The 24,554-nt window shown below is 60.5% G+C and overlaps 2 protein-coding genes across 2 annotated transcripts in view; one reads left to right on the top strand and one right to left on the bottom strand.

Moving 5' to 3' along the window:
- GNAZ (G protein subunit alpha z) overlaps positions 1-14,260 on the top strand; it is a 42,258-nt gene extending 27,998 nt beyond the window's left edge. The window contains exon 3 of the mRNA XM_079943142.1: positions 12,419-14,260. Coding sequence (XP_079799268.1) covers positions 12,419-12,763 — 345 coding nt within the window. The 3' untranslated portion in view covers positions 12,764-14,260. The remainder of the gene's footprint in view (positions 1-12,418) is intronic.
- Positions 1-24,554, bottom strand: part of RSPH14 (radial spoke head 14 homolog) — a gene marked incomplete at its 3' end in the record, with an annotated part of 61,914 nt that overhangs the window by 36,763 nt on the left and 597 nt on the right. Inside the window, exons 2-4 of the mRNA XM_079943143.1 lie at positions 23,805-24,071; positions 22,695-22,797; positions 19,980-20,098 (exon numbers count right to left, since the gene is read on the bottom strand). Coding sequence (XP_079799269.1) covers positions 19,980-20,098; positions 22,695-22,797; positions 23,805-24,003 — 421 coding nt within the window. The 5' untranslated portion in view covers positions 24,004-24,071. The remainder of the gene's footprint in view (positions 1-19,979; positions 20,099-22,694; positions 22,798-23,804; positions 24,072-24,554) is intronic.

Raw genomic sequence — 24,554 nt, 5'->3', positions numbered from 1 at the left:
TGCCTCTCAGTACCGAGGGGTTTTGGGGGGCCATGGAGAGCTGGGCCACCTGGGCGAGGTCCCGGTGCCAAGTCCCACCCCCAGCACAGCCTGGGGCATCAGGATGTGGCATCACCAAGGCCAGAGACCACACTGAACCAGGACAGAGGAGGCGCTGGGCAGAACTGTCACCACGCTCTCCTCTGATGCCCAGACCTAGCAGGCTGGCCTTTTGTAGCACAGCTGACCAGGGGACCTGGCATTGGGCACCACCAGCCCTGACACAGCACATGTTCCTCCCGGGGCATCCCAGCCCCTGCTGCAGTGGTGTGGGGCCCAGGGAGGGCAGGAGGTCTCTTCTGGACAGCAGGGAGCCCATGGGGGTGGGAAACCTACTGTCCCCAATGGTTGTGGAGGACATGGATGGAGACACTGCGTGTGACTCCAGCCTGGATTCAGTGAGACCACAGCCGTGAGCTGCTGACCAGCCGGCCTCTGGCACGCCCTTCCCCTGAACCTTGTTCCTGCTCCTGCCCAGTGCTCTGTCCCCAGGCACAGCTGCTGTGACCCCGTGGCCCGGTATCTCCTGCCGTACTGCCAGTCTGGGGGGATGGGCTGGCCCAGCCCTGGGAGTGATACGGGTGGTCACAGCTGGGGGGGGGGGGGGGTGAGGTTTCGAGGACGCACTCAAGAGGCAGTGACGCGAAGACAAGGGCTTGGGAACCAGAAGCAGGGCCCCACCCAGCTTCTTCATCCCCCTGCTTCACCTGCAAAGGGGGCTGAGAGGCTTGGACCGTGCTGGCCAGGGCGAGCACCGGGAGAACGCTGTCAGCCACCGAGTACCTAGCAGGGTGTGGGGTATGTCAGCCACCCTGACAACATCTGGGGCAGGATAAAGCGCCGGGTGCCCCACGGGTAGGAGCAGTGTTCCCAGGGTCCTGCGGAATTCCCTAAACCGCGTCCCGATTGTACGGCTGCACCAGCACGTGTAGGCATCCTTCCTGAGAGAGGCTCTGTCACTTTGATCAGTTTCTCAATGGAGCTGATGGAGCAGCCAGGGTTATAACGGGCAGCAGTGGCCCAAATATTACTTCCTAAGGATGAGCATTTCTGAAATCCATCTTGATTGGCCACAAGCAGAGGTTCCCCACTGAGATGTCTACCCACCCCCCCCCGCCCTGTCCCCAGCTTCTCGTGTCCCTGCAGGAACTGGCCACCTGCTGCCCATGGCTCTCCAGCCTTTCCTCCAGGAGGGGTGGCCTAGGGCTGTGCCCAGGGGTGCAGAAGCTCCCTCTTGCTGAACAGTGTTAGGCAAGGGTGTTGGGGCCCAGGGGGTCCTCGGTCTGGTCCCAGGAGGGCTGTTTGCACTGCCATTGCCTCCCGTGGTGGCAGTGATGGTCTGCAAGCCAGGCCAGGCCTGCTCGCACTTGCATCATGCTGTTTGCTAATTTCCCGTCAGTGACTGACAGCAGGGGGGCTTGGATCACTCCAGCAAGATTTAACACAAAAACAAATAGAAAACAGTTCTCATTTCAGCTGAAGCTGAAAAGGACTGGAAGGACTGGGGCTTTAGAAGAGGCATGCTCCCTGGGAGCGGGAGCGGTTGGAGGTGGGGGGAGGTGGGCGGATGAGGTGAGAGCAGGTGGGACCCAGAGCCCGGACCTCATCCTAGGCTGCCAGCCTTCCTCCCTGGGCCTGGGCATGACATGGGGAGCTGGGAGCAGGACACAGGAGCTCCAGCCCTTGCAGAGCAAGTGCTCCAAGTGTGGCTTTGGGAATCTGGGAGTCAATTCTAACTCAGTCCCCCCCCCATCCAAAGTTACGAGATGCCCACTGCCCTCGTCCCACCTGCCCGGGGCTCTACTGGACGCCTGTGGGATCAGGAATGGTCCTTTCTGGCTCTGAGATCCTGTCGGTCATTGCTTCTGAGGCTCAGTGAGAACAGAGAGCAGAAGAATGATGTGTGTTTGGGGTGCAGGGGCTGGCTGGCCACACAGACTCCCAGGGGACAGCTCGGTCAGGCGGGCAAAGTCCCCAGCCAGGGCATGAGCGTGTTTTGGTGCTGGGGTGGGGCAGTGACCTGCCTGTGTGGCCCCAGGGTCATCATGTGTCCACCTGTGGTCCATCTGGGCTGTCTGGCTCCTGAGAACTCGCAGCACGCCGAGGACAGCACGGCTGTGTCAGTGGAAGGGGGGCGCTCGGTGGAGCACACTCGTCCCGAGGCACCCCGGTCCCAGCCCCGTGCCGGGCACCATGGGGAAACGGTGGGGCCCAGGGCGCGGTCCTTCCTCTCCGGGGGCAGGTGTCCGGGTGGGAGGACGAGGGCAGGGGAAAGAGGCTGGGCCTCAGGTGCTGTCACGGACCCTGCACACAAACCTCTAAGCCCCCCAGGCGGGCTGCCACACTTGCTACTACTCTGGGTCACCCTAGCCCCCTCTGAGCCGTATACTTTGGGAGACTGGGGACCAGCAAACAGGCTGCCTGGAGAAGGTGGGTGCTGAGCTTGGGGCGGGGACAGGTGGCGTCAGGCGAGGTGGCCCGAGGCTGAGCTTCCGCTGTTTCTGGCAGGTTCAGGATGGGTTTCAGGCCATTAGGGCCCGAGCACAGCTTCTCCGCAGCCTTTATCTTGTTTAAACAGCCCTACTGTTTGAAGTGGCAGGCCTGGCTGGCGCTGTTACTACGAGCGTCACAGCTGTCACTCGATGGGGGGCAGCGGACAGACAAACGGTGCCTCTGACCTCTGGACCCGTCGGAACACACTCGCACCCCAGTGAAGCCCCATCTGTCACTGGCCCAAGGCCTGCAGGGCTGAGCCTCCTCCTGCCCCCACCTGGGCTGCGGCAAGCCAGCCCCTGGGAGGTGAGAGGCGGTGGTCCTTTGCTGAGCCCCCTTCTCGTGCCTGGGGAGGGGGGCCAAGGGCTGTGAGCACCAGGACTGTGGGGCGCGAGGTGCACCGCCCCAAGCACTAATTCCTCTGTGCTGCTCGCTAATCCCCACACTCTGGCCGCAACTTCCGCGGCCCCTCGGGCTGCTCGTCTGCAGGTGGCGCGGAGGCCAGGGGTCAGGGCGGCAGGAGCTGGGGCACCGACGGGGACACACAGTGGAGTCGGTCCTGGGGTCGCCGCACAAACCCCGGAGTTTGGAGGAGGAAGATGAACCCCGAGCCTTCATCCCCGGCAGGTCAGGGGGTTCCTGATGGTTTTAAAGCCAGAAGGGCACCTGCCTGTAAACCCTTTTTCCCCTCGTTTTGCTCCACGATGGCGCTGGGGCGAGAAGGGACACAGGCCGCTGCCGGCGAAGGGCCAGGACGGCACGGAGCCTGCTGCGGGGAGCGGGGGAGGCCCGGCGCTGCCAAGTGTCAGGGTCCTGGTTGGGAGGAGGGGAGGCTGGGGGCGCAGGCGGGCCCCTCCTCAGTGGCCGGGTCCGACTACCTGGACAGGCAGGACACGCGGCGCCGGCGTCCTCTCACTGTAACCCCTGCACACGGCCGCCTTACCAACCACCTACATCCCGCACCATCCAGCCCTGCCTGCCGTGGCCCCGCGGCCACCAGACCACTCACTCTGCCGGGCGCTGGAGAGAGCAGCCCCCGCAGACCGGGTGGCGGTGCTCAAAGCCACAGCAAATCAACAGAAGGGTTCCAGCTGGCGACTGGCTACTTCAGGGTGGCTCAGGGATGCCCTTGAGAGCCCACCCCTCTGCTGGGACCCAGGGGAGGACAGCCTGGTGAAGGCCCCACGCGGGGATGAGTTGGGGCCAGGCAGAAGGTGCCGGGTCACCCCGCTGGGATGGGAGCTGCTGGAGGGCTATGCACAGGGCAGCGAAGTGACCCCAGGTTGCAGAGACACGGAGCAGAGGGAGAGGTGGGAAGGAGATTCCAGGTGTGGCTGGAGGTGCCGTCAACTGGACAGTTACAGGTAGAGCCCATGGCCCGACTCCGGGACCCTGGCCTCTGTCGGGGTGTTGTGTCCACTCGTGGGTACTGCCTCCCCTGGCAGAGGCAGCCAGACAGTGCCCTCCCTCCATGCCACCTGCCCCAGCTTGCTGGCTTGGCACTGGGTGGTCAGTGCACGTGTGTCCGCTCCTAGGGCCTCAGTTCTCTTAAGCCAGGATTGCCCCTTGCTTCTCTCTGTGTTTCCGAGGGTGACTGCTTGACGTGCAGGGAAAGGTGCCGGGCGAGGCCGGGCTTGGATCTTGGACGCCGGTGTCGGCGGTAGGGATGCTGGGCCTCCAGCTTCCTGTCACTGCCTGTCGACCACGTTTCTACCATGACTCACTTCCCGACAGCCCAGAATAACTGCCGTCTCCTGGTCGGCAGGACCTGAGACTCTTGGGTGAGGTCAAGTCCAAGGCCAGCCGAGGCAGCCATGGGGGCTTGGCGTGGGGCTGCCTCAGGGCTCCTCGCTCAGGCCCCCACTCCTTTCAGCCTGACCCGCTCACATCACCCAGGGAGCCCTAAAGCTGAAGTGAGCCAGGGAGAAAGGGGGTCAGACAGAAGATGGGGGGTGGGGCTGGTTGAGTGGGCGTCTGGTGCCAGGGGTCAGAGTAGGGGATCAGGGCCTGCACTGGGAGGCCTCTGAGGTCCCAGGGACACGAGAGGGCGGGGTAGGAACATGCTGAGGGACTAGAAGGGGGACGGGGTGCCGAGAAGCACCGTGGCTGTGCCTGGTGGAGGGGAAGGCGGCGGCGGGAGGGGCACGGGGAGTGAGCTGCCTGTGCGGCAGGGCCGTGCCAGTCGATCTTGGCCTGGGTGTCCCGAGGGCCCCACTGACCCTGGGCAGCCGAGGGGGAACGCTGCCCACCCCAGAGAGAGCAGGGGGTGGGCGGCAGCACCCCCAGCTTGCCCTGTTGCCCCCGCACAGGCTGCGGCACCACCCACTCTGTGCCGCCCGTGCAGATGAGCCCCGGGGACAGTCAGGGGCTCATCGATCCATTAGCCTCATTAATCAATTCTCCATTCTGGCGCGGCCAGCACTTAGGCTTGTGGGAGGAAGAAGTGAGGAGCGCTAACCAGGTTGGTCTGGACTTGACCCCGGTCATCCAGCTCTGTCCCCAGGCACCTCCCCGTTGCCTGAGGCCAGGAGCCGGATGGGGATGGCAAGGACCAAGGGGTGGCTGTGGCCATCAGAAGCTCTCTTTGGGGCAGAGGGGCCTGGGCAGGCCAGGCTGGCCCTCACAGCCCCCATTTCCACATCCATACACGGGGATGTGGGGAGAAGCCCTCACAGCCACTGCTCTGAGAGGAGCAGAGAGCTGGACCTCTGCACATCACAGCAGCCTCCGCGCAGAGGAGGAGCAAGGCCCAGAGCCTCCAGGGGCAGCTGTCGAGGGCGAGGCACCATCCTTCGGTAACAATCCCACCCCCGCCCCTCCCACTGGGAGCGCCACCCACCCAGGGCACTGCAGGCAGGAGCCGGTACCAGAAGGACCTCCCCTCTTCCCTGCCCACTGCCCTGCCCGCCAGGGAGAGTGAGACACCCTCAACACCCGGAGGCCCTCCCCCACTCTCAAGAAGTAGACAGTGATGGACAGTGTGGTCTAGCCAGCCAGCCAGGGCTGGGCCTGTGTGCCCCTGTGGAGAGGGACACCTGGCCCAGCTCAAAGATGGAGCGTCTCCTGCCTTCAGTCTGTGTTGCTGTGCTGCTGTACGAGGCCCGAGGGTGGAGGCTTCCTCCCCAGTTGCCATGGAAACTGCATGCTGAGTGTCTGAGTATAAGCTCAACCAAGGGATGGGAGCAGCTGCTGTCACAGACTCTCAGTGTTAGGAAGGGCCCGAGGGGCTGCCCCACTCCTGCGCTGGGCAGCGCAGAGGGCAGCTCTGAGGCCTTCTCGCCTGCATCTCCCTGTGGGCGCTGGACCACCACCACATCTGCTCTCTTGTCTGCACAGGGCTGTAGTGACTCCATCCAGGCCTGGGTGAGTCAAGCACACAGGCCCTGCCCTCCTGCAAACACTTCCAATGAGGGACGCGATACTGGGGGTGGGGGTGTGTGTGTGTGGAGAAACACAGGTTCTGGTGACAGTGGGGAGCCAGGGCTGCCTGGGGAGGCCCGAGCGTCCCATTCCCATCCCTGCGGGCGTGAGAGGAGGTCTGAGTCATCTCCTGCACCGGCTCTGCACTGGGCTTCTGCCAGGACAGCGCGGCCATGCTGCCTCGCTGCCCGAGGCCTCCAGCTCAGTCTGGGGCTGTTGCTCTGCTTCTTGCCACCCCACCCTGTTCCCAGGGAGCCCTCCTGCCTGCACCCCGCAGCCTAAGGGCAGACGCAAGCCAGGGCCTTGCTCCCCTGAGCCACCCCCACGACCCGAGACAAGCTGGAGCCCCAAAAGGGAAATAAGCTCCGGAAGGATAAGGACCCTCGGTGGACGAGTGGGGGAGCTCAGGGCTTCGAGCCACTGGGCAGCCTGAGGGCTGGGCCCGGCCTCTTCCCCGCAGAGCCCAAGGCATCTCCCAGCAGGGCCCCCTGAGCACCCCCAGGCCACACTAGACTTCTCTGCAGCTTTGCATGAAGATAAAGACACCCCTCTCTCACCCACAACGACCAGCCCCCCACTTCTTTGGTGACAAAGAATAAGCTATTTCCCTGAGCAACCAGTGCCGTCCTCGGAGGGGTTTTACTCTGGAGGTGCAATCCTGTCTTCACACCTTTCCACAGTTGCAGGTGCATCTAACACAGGCCCCACCACCCCCACCCCTGTGCACCTGCCCGGACCTCGGGACCTGGGTGTGACGGGAGGGCCCACTCGCCCTCTCCCCGCTGGAGAAGGCTGGGGATGTCCAAGCCCGGCTCCCCCGGCAGGGCTCAGCGTGGGCCAGGGAGGTCTCGGGGGCTCCTCCCACCCACCAGGCCCAGAGCACAGGGCTCCGGGCCTCACCTGCCTCCCGGGCAGTGGAGGCGGGGAGGGCAGTCAGCACCGCACAGAGGACGACCCCAGACTTCCCTCTGGGACGTGCCGCTCGCTGGGTCAGCCGCGCCTCCGCACCCCTCGAGCCACACCACCACAGAGGGAGCAGAGGCTTGGCTGTTACCTTGTGAAGGTGCCAGCTCGATACCCAGCCCCGGCTGGACCCTCCCCCTTGGCCCATGCAGCCAGGGTGCTGCCAGGAGGCCTCGCTGCCCGGTCCCGCCCTCGGCGCCCGTGGAGCCTGGCACCGTTGCCCGGGTGGGGCCTGGAGGCTGAGCCTCAGGGCTGGCACCGTCGTGGTGAATGGAGCTCATTCATGTCCTCAGCCCGGCCTCCCAGCTCTGCTTCCAGCGTTTAAAGGTAAATTCACAGTTCTCAAGAACAAACACTCCACACGCTCCTGCAACAGGCGGACCTGGGCTTCCCAGGCCGAAACGGAACTGAGAACTCGTGTTAGGGACGAGCAAGCTGAGTCCCAGGGCGGGACAGAGCCTCCCTGGGCTCTGAGCCCCAAGCAGCCGAGCCAGCGCCACGGCCCAGCCCCGCTGCATCCTCTTCCCCCGCCGGCTGCCCGCTGCGGCCCCAGGCCTTGGCCGTGGCTGGCTTCCCGTTGCCTCATCCTAGCCTCACAGGGCCCCTGCTCCAGGCCACCTCCCCTTTTATCTCTGAGTCATGCCGTGACGGCCGCTCTGGTCACGGGTGCCCGGTGTGGAGACTCAGCTTTCCAGAAGCGTCACGTTTTAGCCCCCAGCCTCGGGAGCAGGATCCCTAACAGACCGCGCTGTACGGGTGAGGAAACTGAGGCTCAGACAAACAGGAGCTGGCGGCTGGCAGAGCAGGGGCTCTGGCCCTCGTTGGCCACTCCACGAGCTCACCTCTCCTCCATCCTCCTCACACCCAGCAGGGCGCCTGGAGCGCCTCTGCCCACGGAGGCTGAGGAGGGGTGGGGGGTGCGGGCCTAGCGGTGAAGGTTGCTGGCGTGCCGGCGGGCTGGGGTTTCCGGGTCTCCCGGGCCCTGGGGTTTGGGCCGGTTCTGGGAAGGGCTGAAACCTTGACATCACCCCCACTTTATGAGGTCTGGGACTGGAGCCTCTGCTGTGCCCAGGGCGAGCCGAGCAGTCAGCGTTTGGGTGGCTCCCTTGCCTGTTGGGGAACCCGTGCTCCCCTTTTGTAGAGTGCAGGGCTGGACTTGGGCGTCCACATTTGGGGCCAGTGCCCGCCAGCCAGCCCGCAAGGAAGCCAAAGGCAGCCCTCTTGGCCTATTAAATCAAGGAAATGGGTGCTCGCCTGGCAATCGGTGCTGTCCTGTGCCCCTGCAGCAGTGAGCGAGGGGCTGAGTGGGTGTCACAGGTTCTGGGCAGCCGTTGGGTCTCCAGGCTGAGCAGTTATGGGGCCCCCAGAGCAGAGGAACCAGGCAGAGCTGGGAGCCAGCAGCCTGGAGGGAGGTGCTGGTGGCCCTGGGGCTCAGGATGGCAGCTGAGCCGGGTCTGCAGAGTCCAGCCCCCTCCCTCTCCATCCCACCTCCCGCAGAGGCTCTGTGCCGGTGGGGAGGGGGGCAGGTCTTGGACAAGAGGAGATGAGGTCACCCCAGTGCCAGGGTGCCGGCAGTGAGTGGCATGCAGATTGTCTGCTGGGAAGGCAGCCACAGGCCGAGGCCCAGCAAACCTGGTTCCTCTCAAACCAACACTGTGTTGCTCCTGCAGCAGTCCTGGTGCTGGGTGCCGTGATCGTCCCCATTTTACAGATGAGGACACTGAGGCCGGGAGAGGAGAAAGGACTTGTCCAAGGTTCAGCGAGCCCTGGTGGTGAGAGCGAACCCCAGGCCGCAAATCTGTACCCATAACAGGGACACCTGCCCTTTCGTGACTCAGGGGAGCCTTCATGGGGGACCAGGGCCGAGGCTCCCCTTCGCGCCCCAGCCCCGGCCTCCTCAGGATGTTCCAGGAGCCGGTCTGGTCCAGGCCACCACGGGTGCTGTCACGTGGCGGTTGTGCTCAGGGTAAAGGCCTCCACCACTGAGCTCGGCACTTAGCAAAGATTCCAGTCTCCGAGCAGCAAGCTGGAAGGCCCTCAGAGGGGGGTCACCAGCTGCAGCCCCTGGGGAAAGTCCAGTCTGTTCGGTGAGGTTGAGTGTATTCGGACGTGTCCAAGCGGGAGCTTTCTCTGCAAATGGCTGAGAAATGACTTGTGCGCCACCCTGGGGACTGTCCGGCTGCCTCCCAGGGTCTGACGTGTGCTGTTACAAATCACTGGTTCCTGCCCCTTCCCGAGCATGGGATCGCCACCGCTGCCCAGGCCTCTGACGGGAATCGTCTGCTCTGTGTCATCTCCGTACACGATGTTTCTCACTGTGAGCAGCTCCTGGAGAGAGCTGGGTGGGCACCAGAGCCCTGGGTGGCATCGCAGGCAAGCAGTCGTGGGGTATTTTCTCCTGGGAGGAGCAGCTGCAGAGCTGAGGGCGTGGAGAGCCTCCTGCTGGGGGAGCGCTGGGGTTGGTGCAGACACGGGGTCCTCACCCAGCCCTGGGAGTCGCCTGTCCAGGGCCCCATCCCCTGTGTGAGGTGGGTGGCCTCCCCGGCTTGCAGCGAGAGGATGTCTGCGTCAGGCTGGTGGAAGTCATGGCAAGACAAGGCGTGATGGGCAGAGTCCGGTGACTCCAAAGCTGCCCCAGCTTCATTCACCCCAGGGCCCAGTGGACCACACGAGGACGGGGCCCAACCCTGTGACCCACAGCACCAAGTGGGTAGAGTCAGAACCGGGTGCCAGGGAGGCGTCGGGGAGAACGGGGCCACAGCTGGCCCCCAGGCTGAGCACACCCTCAGGACCAGGGAGGCCCTGAACGCAGACCGAGGGACTGGGGTTCCATCCTGGTGCCCGAGCACCCCAGCCGTGTGCGGCAGGAGGGGGCGCCGGGGTGCGGGGCTGGGAAGAGGAGTCGTGGAGGAGGCCACGGGGGGCGAGCCAAACGGGGAGGGGGCCCTGGGGGAGGCCCTGCCCGTTGCGCCTTCCTCCCGTACGCACACTGTTGTGCGTGCTTCTCACGGTTTCCAGAGTTACAGCTCAAAACAGCACGTTCCTTTCTCAGTGATCTGTGACTCAGGTGTCAGCGTGCTGCTCGGCCTGCGCGCCCATGCTCGGGCTCCTGCTCGGGCTCCAGGAGCCTGCACAGCAGTGGGTAGCACCAAGGGGCTCCAGCTCCCCCTGCCCGCCTAGTGCCTTCTGGGACGGCTCCTCTCCTGGCTGAGGGACCTCTGTGTGGTGGGTCCCGGGACACAGTGCCCGCTTCACCGTGCTCACCCAGCGGCTTTGGGGGAGAGCAGGTGGAGCTCCCAGGCTCCTGTGTTTGTCCAGCCCGGCCAGTCAGTGCCTCCCACGGGCTCCCTGAGCGCTGCCCGCCTAAAGGATGGCCTGTGTGGGTCCCCACGGTTTGTCCCAAGGGAGAGGGAGGGAACAGGGAAACCTGAGCCCCACCTGCCTGGAGAGCAAGAGGAGCCCCAGGTGTGGGCAAGGGCCAGACTCGAGGGGCGTCTGTCTGTCCTGCTCAGGCCACACAGCAGTGCCCGTCCTGCCGGCCTCCTCTGCCCTCTGTTGCCTGGCGAGGCTCGGAGGGACATCTGTGGGGTAGAGGGGCCGGGCCCTGGGGTCTGAAGTCAGCCTGGGGTGCGCTGAGCAGGAAGGGCAGACGCAGCCTGTCGGGGCCCTGGGGCCTGCTCCACGCAGGACATGGCAGCTGAGCTCTTCCCACGCACACATGCCCTGGAGGACCGACCCCTCTCGGCACACGTGCACTGTTTCAGCAGGAGCAGCTGGCCTGGATGCGGGAGGCACCTGGCTCTCACCCCCAGTGACCTAGCAGGGTACATGGAGGCAGGCCCAGGCCCTGTGCAGATGCTCATCCCAGCACCCCTGCCTGGCCCACCCATCCTTGAACGCCACTCCACACCCAGGGCTTGGCCTGGCCTGGCCACTGGCCTCTCGTCTCTGGGGCCCCGTCACCGGCACGAGATCTGGGACCTGCTGGCGGCCCTCAGAGCCTGCTCAGCAAGTGTCTGCTCAGTGGATTAATGAATACATGCTAATGGCCACATCTATTATTTATCTGATGTGAAATCTGGGGTCAGAAGCACAGCGTCTGATTATGACGTCATTCCCATGAGATACGACAGCTCTGCTGGTCCCTACCACGCAGCTTCCGGGAATCCGTTAGCGCTAATTACTACCCAGTAGAATGTAACATTCCTGGACCACCACTTAACTGCGTGTGGCACGTCGTCCGCTCCTCCAGGCACACCTGGGGGTCCTGCATCCTGTTTCTGTCTGCAGAGGGCTTACCCTGCCCCGCACACACCCAAGACCTGAGGCTGCTCACTTTCAGGGCGTCTGTTATTCCTGAGCTTGTTCTAAAGAAGGCACAGGGTGGGTTTCGGAAACGGGCCCTCCCCGGTGGAGTGCAGGACCTGGAGGCAATGTCTACGTTGTGGTGGGGGCGGTGGTTCCTTCTCAGCACTGATGCTGTCAGACCATGTATCTGAGAGAAGGCAGGTTCTGTGGGAGAGCAGGGCTTCGTGGGGCCTCCCCCGGGCACTGCCACCCTGGGGCCAGCAGCACTGCCCGTCCACCTTGGAGGAGCAGCAAGCCTAGAGCTCCTGGCCGTGGGACTTAGAGCACATTTCCTGCCTCTCCAGGCCTCAGTTTCTTTATCTGCAGAATGGGGATAGGAAGGTGTGAGGGTGGAGCAGGCCGGTGCCTGTGTCCACCCATCAGCACCAGCTGCAGCTTCCCTGTTGTTACCACATCGTCAGAAAAGTCCTTAAATCCGATACCTCTGATCTATACCGGCCCCACACTTGGGACGCTCATCTCATTCATTTTACTTTCAAACACTGGGCAGCTTTCACCAGCAGCAGGAGTCCCTTTAGAAGTAGGACGGTCAGTTGTGCGTGGGAGTCAGACGAGGGCCCTGGGTTCCTTGAAAACCCAGAGGCTCCACGGCAGGGTCACGGTCCTCAAGGGGAGGTAGAGAGGGCCAGGGCCACGCTCTGTGGTCACGGTGCCTCCTGGCCGCCGTCCTCGCGTCCTCTGTGCTGGTGGGGGCGGGGCGGCCACGGGATCCTCCACATGGCCTTGAGTGAGCACACCGCCGGCAGGGGCCAGGCCTGCCCAGCTCTGCCCTGCACCCTTGCTTTCGTGAACACAGGCCTCCCCCTCGCGGACTCCAGTGAGGACTGATGCCCTGCCTGGCAGGATGGAGGCACGGGGCCAGCCAAACCCCAGCAGGCGGAGCTGACTGCCGGGGAGGCTGCCCGCGTGCTGCCTGCGGGGGATGCAGCGACGGTGCCCCCGTGGGAGGCGGGGCTTGCCCGTGCAGGCGCGGGGCCCCAGCCGGCAGCCCCGAAGCCACGTGCTGTCAGCGACCACGGGGGCCAGAGGGGGCCAGCGGAGTCGGAGAGCACAGGGCCAGCTGGGGCCTGGCGGGGAGGGTGCTCTTGGGCCTAGCAGGGCCAGGCCGTGCTGACCGCCCCCCCTCCCCCCCCAGAGCCGGATGGCGGAGAGCCTGCGCCTCTTTGACTCCATCTGCAACAACAACTGGTTCGTCAGCACCTCCCTCATCCTCTTCCTCAACAAGAAGGACCTGCTGGCGCAGAAGATCCGGCGCATCCCACTCACCGTGTGCTTCCCCGAGTACAGCGGCCAGAACACCTACGAGGAGGCCGCCGTCTACATCCAGCGGCAGTTCGAGGACCTGAACCGCAACAAGGAAACCAAGGAGATCTACTCCCACTTCACCTGTGCCACCGACACCAGTAACATCCAGTTCGTGTTTGACGCCGTGACCGACGTCATCATCCAGAACAACCTCAAGTACATCGGCCTCTGCTGAGGAGCCAGCGTCGGCTGTGGCGAGACTGGGGCATCACACCCCGACCCGCGCTGGTGACCAGCACGGGGGCAGAAAACGGGGGCCCGGAGCGTGTCCCCCGCCCCGCCTCCTCGGCCCCCACGTTTCCGCAAACATGAATATGTACGGATAGATCGCTAGGTAAGTAGACACACTTGCGCACACACACGCACACACACACGCGCACGCTCTGCAGACAGCAGGCTCCCCGCGTAGCTGAGGTCCTGTGAAGACTTGAGGAGCTGTCACCAAGTCCACCCCGAGCCCCTCCTGCCACATAACCCTGCCTTCCCGACGTGGCCCCACTCTGCATGGGGGTCCGAGGGACCACAGGGAGGGGCGGCCGGCTACCTGGGAGGAGACCCAGAGCAGGGGCCACGCCGCCCCACGTGCGCGCTGGGACCGGGCACCAGGCCTGCGACAGCACTGACCAGCCCTCCGGCCACTCACAGCTCTTTTTAAACCGCTTCAGAATATGCAGCAAAACTCCACATGGTGACACGCGTGGCGCAACTTGTCTCAGACCAGGCGAGCTGGGCGCCAGCTTTTCTTCTACGAGTCGGACGTTTTATAAACCGAAACCTGGTTTTTCTCCTCTGACATCCTTTTTCTTTTCTTTTTTTTTTTTGGCCAAATCTCGTGGTGTTTCGCAGAAATACAGAAAATTTCCAATGCAGTTGAGTATTCTTTTTTAAATGCAGATTTTCAAAACCTATTTTTTTTTTCGGGTGGTCCTTTTTGTGTCTGGCTTTGCTGAGTGTAAAATTGTTACCTGGACAAGTCTGTCCCTCTGCGCCCGGCAGCAGCCTCGGCGCCGAGTTGTACATAAGCCCGTGCAGCGTCCTGTTGTTACTGGTGCGGTTTCCGCTTCGTTTTTCTTTCAGAAAATAAATGTGATGTATTTAAAGAAGGTCCTTCACCCAGGAGCGAACGAACAATAGCTAAATGTCTTGGTATTTAAAGAGTAAATTACCTGTGGCTTTTCTGCAAGTGGAGGAAAGGGAGGCCAGAGGGCAGCCTCGACTCCTGTGAAGGCTCGGCCGCCTCGCAGCCTGAGGGAGGCCCTTCCTGCCCAGGGCCCGGGGCACTGCCACCGCCACCGCCACGTGGATTACCTTGGCTGAGGGCCGTGTGCAAACACGAAGGCGCCGCCAGAGCCCTTGCCAAACCTCCTCTCGGCCTTTGGTACCCTGAGCCCGAGGTTGGTGTGAGGAGTTACAGCCAAGGACTTTAAGGGATGTCGAGAGGGAAAGAGGAGCTGGCGATCGCACGAAAGTCCGAGATTGTCTACTTTACGAAAATAAAATATCCTGAATGAGCCGAGCCTCGTCCCGAGTGCTGTGTGCGTGGACGGCATGCAGGAGGGTGGCGGGGACACCGTCCGTGCTGAGGTTCCTTTTTTCTCTCCCCGCTCCCTCCACATGTTTAGGAAAAACCATTTTGAAATGAATGTCAAGAACAAACAACCCCAAGAGTAGAAAGATGCTGCAAAAGAGGGAGACCTGCCAGGCCTGTGTGTCCCAAGGGGCTGAGGTTTGGGGGTAATGATGGTACCAGCCCAGGCTGCACCATCACCTGGACTCCCCCCCCACCCTAAAGACACCTCCACTAGGGTCAGAATCATCCCCACAGAGCGGAGGAGATGCCCAGTGGGCCTGGAGGGTGCTGACAGCCCCCGGCATGAACGGCGAGCCTGCAGGGTGTTTGGAGGAGGGGCCCCGCCGGCCCACCGTTGGCTGACTCGCCAGTGTGGTTAGGGGGCCAAGGGATGGAAAACACTAAGTCAAGGAAGTTTGTTCACACTGCACCGGGCTCCTTGCAGACTATCTTATTCCACACTCATCCCTGCGGCGGGGTGTCAGCGGTGACCCATTTTACAGATGAGGCAAGATGCCCAAGGTCAAGGTCAGGGAGCACCGGAGCCATCCTCCCCGAGAGGAGCAGAGCGGGCCGGTGCCTCCCAACACCTGGGTCCAAGACGTGGGTCCTCGCCCAGCTCTGCACCTGGACAGCCAGGGCAGGAGCCCACGGGGGCACAGAGCTACCCCATGTCGCCTCCTCAAACCCAGGACCGGACATGAAGCCCCAAGGGAGGGATACAGATAGACACACACGTGTGCAGGTACACAGCACTCAGACACACGGACCTGGCTCTTGTTCCCCCCACCCCTGAGCCCACGTGGGGGTCCCCTTCACGCCTTCCCACATCACCAAACGGCGAAAACCCAAGGGGCTTTTGTATAAGAAATAACCTGTGACTTAAGATCTTTGAGACTTATTTTGCACTTTAATGCCAACTGTGAAAAGAGCAGTAATCTCAGCGTGAGCATCTTTAACTAAAAATACACAGTGAGAGGGAAATGGAAGGATTCTGCCTCCTGCCCAGATGTGTTCAAGGAGGGGAGGAGGCTTCCCTGGGACAGTGGTCCCCTCGCCGCATCCCCCACAGTCTTTATCTGCTCCAGTTCTTCCTCTCACCAGCTGATCCCTCTGCTGACAGGACCGTCCCCATCCTCACGGCCCAAGACCCATCATCCCCTCAGGGCCCAGCACCCCAGGCCATGAAAGAGCCCAGGCCATGAAAGAGCGCCCAGGCCAGGCTGAGGCGGGAAGGGGTGTTTGCACCGTCTGACCCGCCTCCTTCCCCTGCTGCTGCCTGAGCAGTGCCTGGCACGGGGGAGGCACGTGCTAAGCTGCATCCAGAGAGGTCCACAGATGCGGTGTTAGCTGCAAGCCCAGGCCCAGCAGAGGGGACGGGGACAGGGGGCCAGAGTTGGTGGAGGACGGCCCTGAGGGGAGAGGGTCCTCTTGCCAGAGGGGCAGGGTCACCACTGGGGGGCCCTCGTGCTTTGCTAAGTCTGGGTGGGGAGGGGGTTCTACTGTCTGCCAAGGGCTGTCAGGCTGAGGATGTCCACCCCTCACCCTGTGCTCCCATGGACGCAGTACCCCCATCTCTCTCCAGCCCCCAGTGGTGATGGCGGGATGCCAGGGATGCCCCCGCCGCCTCCCCACCCAGCCCTGGCTCTCTCCTCTGGGCAGGGAGGGCACCTGCCTCTGCCCACAGCCCAGCTGCACATGAATGGGTCGGGACAGCGGGACAGTGGAGCTGCCCTAAAGGTGGGCCGGCGGCCCTCAGCGCCCAGCACTGTGTGTGCCAGGCAGGGCCTGAGACCACCATCAGAGGGCCCGAGGGGTTGGGGACACTTCCAGTGGGCCCCCAAATCCAGTTACAGAGGAATCCTGGGTGTCAGCCTGGAGCCCTCTCCTACGGGGTGCTGTGTCCACACAGGGAGGAGACGGGTTCCTCCAGCATCCCTGGCGGCCGGTCACTCAGGGCCTGGAAGACGGGGCGCCTGGCATTTGCCCCACGATCCCGGTTTCTCCTCTCCTGACAAGCAGGTCCAGGCCTGAGAGCCAGAGCAGCCCTGCTGGGCGGTGGCCGGTCCTGCGGCGCCCCCTGCTGGCCACTCTGGGAAACCACGCAGCCAGCTGGACCTGGCCGGGCGCCAGGGCCCAGAAAAGGCCTCGTCCCCACAGATACCCCAACACATGGGCGTGAAGTGCAGCAGGAAAACAGCCGACAAATAGTCCTTTAAAATCCTGCATAGAAACTGCTAAACCACCAGTATTTGTTGAGTGCCAGACACGTGCCCAGCACTCCGCCAGGTGCAGAGGGTCCTTCTGGTCGTGGCCGTGGACAGAGAACCCAGACCCATGACCACCAGCACGAGAGCCGCTGCGCCCTGCATGCAGACCGTCCCGGAAGAGCCGCTGGACCCCTGTGACCTGTTGCTCCCAATGGGCTTCGCTAGCGCCCGAGGCCCCACGCTGGTAAGAGTGCAGCCCCAGAAGTAGATGCCCTCACCCACCCAGACCCCCACCCACAGGCCCAGCGAGGACACCCCCAGGACACGGCTACACGGGCCAACCCAGGAGCTGCTGCGCTCAGGGGCCACTCAGATGGTCCTCCTGGGGCGCCTACCACACTGCATGTCCCCCTCCCTCCCTCTAGCTACCCACCCCCACCCCACCCACTGCTACCTACCCCTCCCCAGAGTGTCCCAGGCCTCCTCTGGGCACGGACTCCTGTGATAAATCCTACGATAAAGTGCAAACTACACCCCCTGCTCCCCATGGTGAGCCTAGTGCTTGCGGATTCCGGCCTGTCCACCAGAACCCAGAATACCTAGAGCTTTTGTAATTAAGACAGTGTTGGGCTGGCCCAGGTACCTTCTCGGACTGAGTGTGAAAAGCAAAATTCTTTCACTTTCAGAAGAAAATATGGCAGGATATCTCCATGAGCTATTAGCACCAAATTCTCTTAAACAACACCAAAAAAAAGAAAAAAGTCACAAAGGAAAAGATTGATGAAACTCACTACTATTCAAATGAAAAACTGCTGGACCAATGAATAAACAAACAGAGAAAAGCCACGCAGATAGCCTGGGAAGTGATATTTGCAATATGTGTGACCAGCAAAGTGTTAGGATCTCGGATAAACGAAGCACTCCCTCAAATCAATGAGAAATGGAAAAAACAACTCAGCAGAATGGGCTCAGGCTCCTGGGAGGCCCCGGGCAGGAGAGGAGATGGAGGCGGTGCTAGGCAGAGAGAAGACGCCCCTTCCCAGCCTTGGGGGATGGCAGAGCCATAGGACAGCGACAGCTACACGGCTTAGCACTCGGCCAGGCTGCTGGGAGGGAGCACGACGGGCTCTCCAGCTGGGAAGCCATTGTGCTCTCTGGCCCCATGACGCCCTTCTCTGGGGAAGCCCTGGGGAAAACCAGCTCATGCAGGTCCGCCGGACTGGAGTAAGTTCACTGAATGTAAGTACACACGTTCAAACAAGGGATGGGCAGGCTGGGGTTATAATCAGGAAATGGAGCCCATGACACACATGGGTACATTCCCAATGATAGCATTAGGTTTTTCAAGTACCAAAGGGATGCGTACAGCAAAATCCATTTAGAGAGTTTTAAAACATGGAAGGCAAGATCTATATACAATTACACCTATGCCCCCTTCAGTGGAAGCGCAGAATCCTAGCCACTAGACCGCCAGGGAATAATACAAAGACATATGTTGGGGATGAATTCACCCACTACTGGTGGCTCCAGGGAGGGCAGGAGAAAGGGTGCTGGGTGGGGGAGGTTCACAGGGGGCTGTATTTTGTTTTGTTTTGTTTTGTTTGCAGTACGCGGGCCTCTCACTGTTGCGGCCTCTCCTGTTGTGGAGCACAGGCTCCGGACGCACAGGCTCAGCGGCCATGGCTCACGGGCCCAGCCGCTCCGCGGCATGTGGGATCTTCCCGGACCGGGGCACGAACCCATGTCCCCTGCATCAGCAGGCGGACTCTCAACCACTGCGCCACCAGGGAAGCCCAGGGGGCTATATTTTTTTAAGCAAAATCTCAAGCAACTATGAAATATGGTTGAATGTTAAGATTTAGCAAATCTGGTGATGGTTCCTGATGTTCGTTATCATCATCTCTCTCTTCCCCTGGACGCTTACACAGGTCACAATGATTTTAAAAGCCTTGAGTGAGAACGGCAAGTCCCCTCTCTCCACACCCTGGGAAGGAATGTTCCTGAGTGGTGAGCAGAGGCGTCCATGGAGCTCAGCCCCAGAACTGGTCCTTTATGGAGACGCCCCGATATTCCCAGGGGCCCTCAACCGTGGTCGCCCAGGAGAACCAGCCAAGGTGCGTTCAAGGAAGATGTGGGCAGGGCCCACCAGGTGACGTGGGATAGGGCCAGGGATGGGGTGGTCTTTTAAAAAGACCACCCGGGGTGCTGCTGTCCAGCCTGGCACACCCAGCCCAGCCCAGCTAGAGGAGGGTATGGCCCCGGCTGGGCGGGCAGCAACCCCAGCTCCCAGGGCTCTGCTCAGCCTGCCTCTCTGCACCTGTTCCCTTAGTCACTTCTCTCTGGGCCCTGATTCGGGGAGTGTTCCCGCCTGGTCCTCACTTCAGGCCTCTGGAGCAGGGGGTCCCATCAGCCTCAACGTCCCAGATGGGGAAGCAGCCTGTCTAGGGGCACACGGGGAATGAGGGGATGGCAGAGGGACCTGGTCTGTCCAACTCCTGGCCCGGGACATCTGAAGGCCCATGTCGGCCTTAAGGCACCCCCTTTAAGGCCTGATATCCTGCCTCTTGGAATGAGCCCCTCATTTAAAATTGCTCATTGTGTCTTGTGACAGGATGGGTATCAACCTGACACGAATCTCAACCCTCCAGCTGCGGTCGGTCAGCGGGTGGCGGTTACCCTGGACTCAGCATCAGATTAGCAGGAGCAGTCAGCTGAAGGGGACGGTGAGCCCGGGGTGGGGTCTTTCATCCTTAAAAACGTGCCCCGGTGCTTCTCACAAGAGGACATTTACAGGGCTCTTGTCACCAGGGAAATACAAACGAAAACCAAAGTGAGACGCAAGCACACACCCACCATCAGAGCCAAAAAATCAAGTGTGGGTGCGGATACAGAACGCCTGGGACCCTCATACGCTACTGCTGGGAGCGTAAATTGGCAAAAGTCTTTTAGGAAGCCATTTGTAGTACCTTCTAAAGCTGGACATAAAGTTGCCCTGTGCCCAGCAATTCTCTCCAAGGCGTATCTCAAAAGAAATGCATACGCATGTCCATCGAAGACATTTGTAAGAATGTTAGCGACCACTGTATTCTCAGCTGCCACACACTAGAAACAGTTCAAATGTTTGAAACAGTTCATCAGCAACAGAGGGGATAAACAGACCGTAGCGCCCTCATATAGTGTGCATACCACACTGCAGAGCAAATGGGCAAATACACAACGCACAACAGAGACGAAGAAGCTAGAAACAAAATACTACAGACTGTATGTTTCCACTTATGTCAAGTTTAAAGAGGCACAGACTAACCCATGGTCTTATAACCTGAAGACAAATCCGCCGGTTTACGTTTGGGTGAGGGGTGGTGACTGGTAGGGGCCGGTGCCGGCCATGCTCCGCACGCTTCTTCATCTGGGTAGCGGTGCCGGAAGTGGCAGGTTCACTTAGTACAAGTTAGTCAAGCGTTCACGTATGACGTGTGCCTTTTTAACGTGTACATGGTACCTTAATAAAAGCATAGCTTTTTAAAAAATATGCTCTAAACTGTGATCGGCACGGCAGGCGCCTGACTAGGAGAGGAGACCGAGGGCCACCCAAGCGCCCACGGTGAGCCTACCTGCAGGCAGCTGTGCCAGGTGCTTGAAGGCCAGGTGCAGGTTCTCCCGGCAGGCTGATTGGGGGTCGCTCAGCAGGAAAGACAGGGCGTAGATGACGTCATGCTCTAAAAAGCCATCTCTGGGGAAGAGAAGTGGGATTTAGACACAACGAACGTGCCACGAGAGGATCCAATAAGAACCTAGAGGCGGTTGCCTGCCCTCCCGGCCCCTGGAGCCTAAGCCCGTGCCGGCTGGACGGGACCGCATTCCTGCGGCCTCCGGAGAGAAGGCACAGGCTGGGGGTGGCCCTCACGTCAGGTGAGAGCAGTGCGGCCTGAGTGGTGGAGGACGACTCCAGGCAACAGAAGTGCATGACCAACCTCCCCTGAGCAGCCGGGCTGAGCTGACCGCTTCTCTCCACCTGCCGGGCACAGACCTGCGGACTGTCCAGGGCAGCCACGTGCCTCCAAACCCACGCAGGCCTGTTATGCTTCTTGTTATAATGATATAGATTCACTGAATATCAGGTAAGCCAATTTGATGGGAGAAGAGTTGGTGGTTTTTGTTTTTGCTTTGATTTCCTTATGAAAACAAAGGTGAATGTTTTGGGAAACTCCAAGGTCAGTGTCTAAAAAGATAAATAAATAGGGCTTCCCTGGTGGCGCAGTGGTTAAGAATCCACCTGCCAATGCAGGGGATGCGGGTTCAAGCCCTGGTCTGGGAAGATCCAACATGCCGTGGAACAACTAAGCCTGTGTGCCACAACTACTGAGCCTGTGCTCTAGATCCCGTGAGCCACAACTACCGAAGCCCACGTGCCACAACTACTGAAGCCTGCACACCTAGAGACCGTGCTCCGCAACAAGAGAAGCCACCACAATGAGAAGCCCGCGCACTGTAACGAAGAGTAGCCCCTGCTCACCACAACTAGAGAAAGCCCACACGCAGCAACAAGGACCCAGTGCAGCCAAAAATAAATAAATACATTTATTTTAAAAATAGTGAGATGATTGTGAAGATTCTCGAAGGGTTTTGCATGCAGATCACTTCATTAATGTCTGAGTGCTTGCTCTACGTTAAAGAATCAAAGCTCCATGATGTTACAGGTGCTGGTTTAAGCAAAAAAGATGATGGGAAGCTCCATGCAGTGGGCCCATAGCCAAGAAGAGGCACGCAGGGATTGCTGACTGCCTGATCGTTTAGGGGTTTGGGGTTAAGGTGAACTGTTTGAAGGGAAGATACAATTTCTTCCAATCCTAGCTTTTTAACCATTCCTTCTGATTAACCAACTAACTGCTGGGCCCAGTTACGTCTGGTGAGGGTTTCAAGGCTGCATCTCTCGAGGCTGAGGTCAGAACTAAATGAGAACTCAGAGCGGGGCCTGGCCCAGTGCCCAGCACACAGGAAGTGCCTGACTGTGCTCTGCCGTGAGGTCTGTATGAGTCGTTCTGGGAGAAGGAAATCACAGTGGGACCCCCAAGTTGCAGGGGCCTTCCCTGACCCCCGGTGTGAGGTGTCCGGGCCTCTTCACTCTGCGCCCAGGTGCCCACTCCGAGTCACCCTGCTGGTAAGTCAGCTCTGTAAGCTGTAACTCCCCAAGGTGACAAGAGGCCAGGCCCCTGGCTTCCACACTCATCCACTCCCCGTCGCTCCTCGTGTGGATCCAGGAAGGCAGGAGGTTTCAACATGGGCAGTTACTCAGGGTTTGAGGGGTGAGATGACCATTGAGCCCGGCGGACTTCAGAAGTCGGCCCCAGTCACTTCTGCCCTTTGTCCAGCGTGGTGTGCTAGAGTGAGCTGGGTCTTGGAATCCTGGACCCTGGGCACACCAGCTGCCTGCTCCGGGCTCCTCCCCGCCCCTTGCGGTGGTGCTGGGAGGGACATTGGAGAACAGTGTGCCAGTCACATCGGGTCCTCAGTCGGTGACAGTTTCTGCACCGAGTCGCCCTGCTAAAGTGGTTACAGCCGGGAACCACCCCCCACACCTCCTATGAGGATAAACAGACCTATGGTCACTGTCACTGGGCTCGTAGTTTCCTGTAATCCCCAAACTTCAAGCATCCCTCCTCTCAGCCTCCGTCACCCTCCCTGGGGTTACTCCTAATGTCCAAATCGGGTCCGGAAAGAGGAAAAAGGAGCAGGAAGAATGAGAGAAAGCACTTTTCTGGATCTGTCTCAGATGAGAACAGTGAGACTCGACCAAGAGCCTTGCCAGGTCAGAGCAGGAAAGGGCGGCGCTGCAGATGCCAGGTTCGAGCCCACTCCCCCGTTCTCCCCGGCACCCGTCTGCCCTGTTTGGTGCAACACCTGTGAACTGGGGCGCTCACTGTGTCACCACCTCCCCACACGCACCCAGTTCATAGCGACCTGTTGGGCCAGGGCTGCGCAGGGATTGGGCTGGCCACCCCCCTCCCAGGGACCTGACATCAGAACCCAGAGAAGAGACGGGGAGCTGAGGGGTCGAGGGGACCAAGGGGCTGAGGCGGCCATCTGGAGGTGGCCCTGAGCAAGCGGGTGTGTGAGTTCCCAAAGACCACCCATCTGTGGGGAGAGGGAACCAGAGAGAGAGCGCCCGCGGCCAACCAAGCCACCACGGGGCTGACACTTCACGTGCATGAACTCATTTAACTCCCTGCCCCGCGAGCAGCTCATTCAAGGTCGTTCAAGCATGTGCCACCCCAGGGGAGGGGTGCGGCTCCAAAGCGTGACATTGATACCCAGAGGCAGCTGCTCACCTGCCCACGTTGTGGGTGGCCATGATATAGAGCACCTCAGTGGTCTTGATGCGCACCAGGTCGTTGGTGTCCATCAGCAAATCTTTCAGGCTCTCCAGGCAGCCTACGGGCAGAAAAACCTCTGAACATTCACCAAGCTCAGAAACCAGCTAACCTAGAAGTCGACAAGTGAGCTGATGTCCAGAGCGAGAGCACCAGGGCTCTACTGTTTGGGGGTGCGAGGGCATCGTGTGGGTGATGGAGTGTTTCAGAGTCACTGGCGGGGACTCTGGGTGCTAGAAAGGTTCATCCCCCAGGACCCTGTCATCCAAACCCCCTCGTGAATCTCTGCACACCTCCTCCCAGTCCTCCACAGGGTTCAGAAAATGCCCTTTGCGTTTGGAGAGACCGGAAGTCAAATTCCAGCCTTGTCACCCACTAGTCGCGTACCCTTGAAAGGGTTACACCTCGGGAAGCCAGACTGAGCACCTAAAAATCTTGCCTTATTTACTTATGGGGCAGCCCTAGCCTCACACTGCTTCTCTCTGAGCCTCCATTTTCCTCTGTGGGTTGAGGCGGTTCCTTCCCTCCCAGGGCCAGTGCTTCGAGGACTAAGGTAACACGGGCACTGCACGTATGGCAGCGCTGGCCCAGAGTCGGGCTCGTTAAATAGCAACCTTTTTTATTGAAGCTCCACCCGGCGTAGGGACCGCTACCACCATCTCTGGGATTAAACTAGCCCTTCAGATAAGGCTGGTGGGGGAGGCGGCAGTTCACTCATCGTGGGCCTGATCTGGGACAGGTGTGACCGTGCCACTAAAATCAGTTCAACTCTTATGTGGGTAATTAAGGGAGTGGGACACAGTGGACACAGGTCCCCGTGTGTGTGTGGTTTCAGTAGGGCCAGTGCCTATCTTCTGTGACAGCCTTGCGGGTGAGACAGATAAAGACCTATTGGGTGGATGTGTGGCCACCGGGTTGAGTCATAGCAGAGGGGGCTGACCACTGGTGGTGTCCAGTTGAGGATGGGCTGACCAGCTGGGAGGGATGCTGTGAAGGGGCCACCTCAAGCTGCTCTGTGTCTGTCCATCCAGACCACAGTCGTGGTCACTTGGGCTGTGCCACGCTCACCTATGCGGATGGCTGTGTAGACGTGCTCGGGGTCGTGCATGAGGTCATGCAGAGCCATGAGGGCTTTCTGCCTTGTCAACAGGTCCTCCGACTGCAGCTCCTCGTTCAGCTTGGGCAGCGCCCGGCAGCCGTAGGCAATGGCAGCCTGGGTGGGGTTGATGTCGGGGGGCAGGTACTTGGAGATCTGGGTGTGGGCCATCTTCCCACGCCTCCCGCTCCTGCACAGGGCGGCTCTGTCGCTTTCGAAGTGAAGCTCTGCAGAAACCACTGATTAAAAGAACCCAAAAGTTGTCAACATTGCTACTGTGATTTGGTATTTTTACTTCCATTTTACAGATGAGCAAACTGAGAGTGAGAGCAACAAAGGGATTTGTTCAAGGTCACAGTGAAGCCCAAACTTCACAGTGAAGTGGCGGCCCAACCTGCAAACTTCAGAGTTCTCCCGATACTTTATAGGCTGGGCCTTGGGAGAAAGGCATTGAAAACACAAACTAAGCCAAATGAGCAAACACTGTATCAGCTCCATCCGGTGCTTATCTTGTGCCAGCAATACCTGATATCCAACTCGGCTACCCCAGGAGGAGGGGTGAAGGAGGAAACGGAGGTTTAGGGGCAACGAGCCGTGGAGGCCACGAACTAGGAACCCATGTTCAAATCTGGGTCTAGCACATCCACCCATCAGGGACCCACAGTCGGATGCTCCCGGCACATCCATAGAGAAGGAAATAAGGTTAAAGTGCGATGTATTTT

The sequence above is a fragment of the Stenella coeruleoalba genome, assembly GCF_951394435.1.
Source record: "Stenella coeruleoalba genome assembly, chromosome: 14".
Classification (NCBI taxonomy): domain Eukaryota; kingdom Metazoa; phylum Chordata; class Mammalia; order Artiodactyla; family Delphinidae; genus Stenella; species Stenella coeruleoalba.
This window is presented reverse-complemented; position numbering and strand designations above follow the sequence as displayed.